General features: G+C 41.6%; 1 protein-coding gene across 1 annotated transcript in view; it reads left to right on the top strand.

Moving 5' to 3' along the window:
• Positions 1-1,868, top strand: part of NOL6 (nucleolar protein 6) — an 85,294-nt gene that overhangs the window by 34,440 nt on the left and 48,986 nt on the right. Inside the window, exon 16 of the mRNA XM_015812508.1 lies at positions 689-806. Within this exon, the coding sequence (XP_015667994.1) occupies positions 689-806 (118 nt within the window). The remainder of the gene's footprint in view (positions 1-688; positions 807-1,868) is intronic.

Genomic DNA, 1,868 nt, shown 5'->3' with positions numbered 1-1,868 from the left:
AAGTTGGAAGGGACCTCGGAGGTCATCTAGTCCAACCTCCTGCTCAGGCAGGAAACCCTATACCATTTCGGACAAATGGCTGTCCAGTTTCTTCTTAAAAACTTCCAGTGTTGGCGCATTCACCGCTTCTGGAGGCAGGTTGTTCCACTGGTTAATTGTTCTAACTGTCAGGAAGTTTCTCCTTAGTTCTAGGTTGCTTTCTTTGGTTAGTTTCCATCCATTGCTTCTTGTCCTGCCTTCAGGGGCTTTGGAGAATAGCTTGACTCCCTCTTCTTTGGGGCAGCCCCTGAGATATTGGATCACTGCTATCATGTCACCCCTTCTCTTCATTAAACTAGACATACCCAATTCCTGCAACCGTTCTTCATATGTTTTAGCCTCCAGTCCCCTGATCATCTTTGTTGCTCTTCTCTGCACTCTTTCCAGAGTCTCAACATCCTTTTTATATCGTGGTGACCAAAACTGGCTGCGGTATTCCAAGTGTGGCCTTACCAAGGCCTTGTAAAGTGGTATTAACCCTTCACGTGATCTTGATTCTATCCCTCTGTTAATGCAGCCTAGCACCATGTTGGGTTTTTTGGCAGCTGCAGCACCCTGAAGAAGGCTTAGGAGAGACAGGATGACATCTTCCCCCAAGACCTTCATTTTTCTGTTTGGCATATTTATTTTTTTTCTGATTCTCTCCTAGACTTTTCCTCCGGTCCCTGTGAAACCAGACCATACATCCCATCACAAGAACAAAAAGCGAGCATCCTTTCTCCCCGTGGCGGAAAAACCGTGTCCTGCTTACGTGGCCCCAATAAAAGGCAAGGGTTTTATCACCGGGATGGGTTGCAAGGAAATCTGAGCCTTTCTTGGGTTGAGTTCCAGTAAGTGTTGAAAATGGATGACTTTTGGTTTTGAAGATCCTGGAAGCAGAAGAGGTGATTGGAGGGGACCATGTTGACTTGGGGATCAGAGGTTCCGAAAGACCGGACCTGTTTTCTTTCATCCTAGAATGTAAAGCGCGGGTTGATAATCCTGTGTTACAGGAACATGGATTCAAGTTGAATGTTAGAAAAATTATCTAAAGATAAGGATGATTTGACATTCAGCAACTGTAATCTGGAGAGGTAAAATTATCTAGAGATTAAGAATGGCTTGACCCTTAACACCTATTAATCTGGAGAGATCATGGTAGCTGGGTGGATTAATTTGAATTGCTGTGATTTGGGTTCCTGTGTTGAACAGAGAGTTGAACTTTGAGGCCTTTTCTATCTCTGCAGTTATGATAAGAGCCAGCTAGCTCAGCTTTTCCATCACTTAGTTACCCTTTTTGAGTAGACATTGTTCCTTGGTGTCTTTCTAAGTTGTTATGTCGATGTTGAAACATAGAATAGAGTAGGGCAGAGTAGAATGGAATTAATAGAATACAATACAATACAATACGAGAAAATTTAGAATAGAATAGAAAAAAATAGAATAGAATATAGAAAATTTAGAGCAGAATAGAATAGAACATAATACAATACAATATAATATAATAAAATAGGAGAAAAAATAGACTAGAATAGAAAAAAATAGAATAGAATATAGAAAATTTAGAGTAGAATAGAATAGAGTATGGAATAAAATATGGAATAGAATATGGAATAGAATGGAATGGAATGAAATAAAATACCGTATTTTTCGCACCATAAGACGCACCTGACCATAAGACGCACATAGTTTTTAGAGGAAGAAAACAAGGAAAAAAATATTCTAAATAAATAAAAAATCAGTAATGTTGAAAAAGCTGCGGCCTCCCGAACGCCTGCCGTGGCCTCCCGAATGCCCGCCGCGGCCTCCCAAACGCCCGCCGTGGCCGCCGCGCCCTCCCGAACACCCGC

Source organism: Protobothrops mucrosquamatus, unplaced genomic scaffold (genome assembly GCF_001527695.2).
Source record: "Protobothrops mucrosquamatus isolate PMUCROS unplaced genomic scaffold, P.Mucros_1.0 scaffold_61, whole genome shotgun sequence".
In the NCBI taxonomy this organism is placed as follows: domain Eukaryota; kingdom Metazoa; phylum Chordata; class Lepidosauria; order Squamata; family Viperidae; genus Protobothrops; species Protobothrops mucrosquamatus.
This window is presented reverse-complemented; position numbering and strand designations above follow the sequence as displayed.